The sequence below is a fragment of the Pterocles gutturalis genome, unplaced genomic scaffold, assembly GCF_000699245.1.
Source record: "Pterocles gutturalis isolate BGI_N339 unplaced genomic scaffold, ASM69924v1 scaffold3164, whole genome shotgun sequence".
In the NCBI taxonomy this organism is placed as follows: Eukaryota; Metazoa; Chordata; class Aves; order Pterocliformes; family Pteroclidae; genus Pterocles; species Pterocles gutturalis.
This window is the reverse complement of record NW_010127923.1, coordinates 50,985-51,311: the sequence shown is the minus strand read 5'-3', so window position 1 is coordinate 51,311 and position 327 is coordinate 50,985. Positions and strand designations below refer to the sequence as shown.

Below are 327 nucleotides of genomic sequence, written 5' to 3'. Positions count from 1 at the left end.
GATGAGTTCCCTCAGAGCACAAGTTCCTGTTTTCTACGTATAAACCAACCATGTTAAAAAAATTTTTGCAACATCATAAAATACAGTTCTGGTAACTGACTTGCTCAGTATCCATCTCAGCTGTGACTTGTTCCTCCAGTTTGCAGAACATTAGGTAAGGGAAGAAATCTCCCTACCCTCTTCCTTGGGTTGAAAGGAAACACCAAGCCAAAAGCTGTACATGAAGATCAGGATTTCTGGTCTTCCTCTGATGGGACGACTTCCAAGAGGATTTGCAATGTTTCAGTTACCTTGTCTGCAACGACAAAAGTATATGCATGAGAAATT

The 327-nt window shown here is 40.7% G+C and overlaps 1 protein-coding gene across 1 annotated transcript in view; it reads right to left on the bottom strand.

Moving 5' to 3' along the window:
- Window positions 1-227: 227 nt before the first annotated feature.
- The window catches only part of SLC7A11 (solute carrier family 7 (anionic amino acid transporter light chain, xc- system), member 11), a gene marked incomplete at its 5' end in the record, with an annotated part of 50,035 nt that continues 49,935 nt past the window's right edge, over window positions 228-327 (bottom strand). Inside the window, one exon of the mRNA XM_010079424.1 lies at window positions 228-295. Coding sequence (XP_010077726.1) covers window positions 228-295 — 68 coding nt within the window. The remainder of the gene's footprint in view (window positions 296-327) is intronic.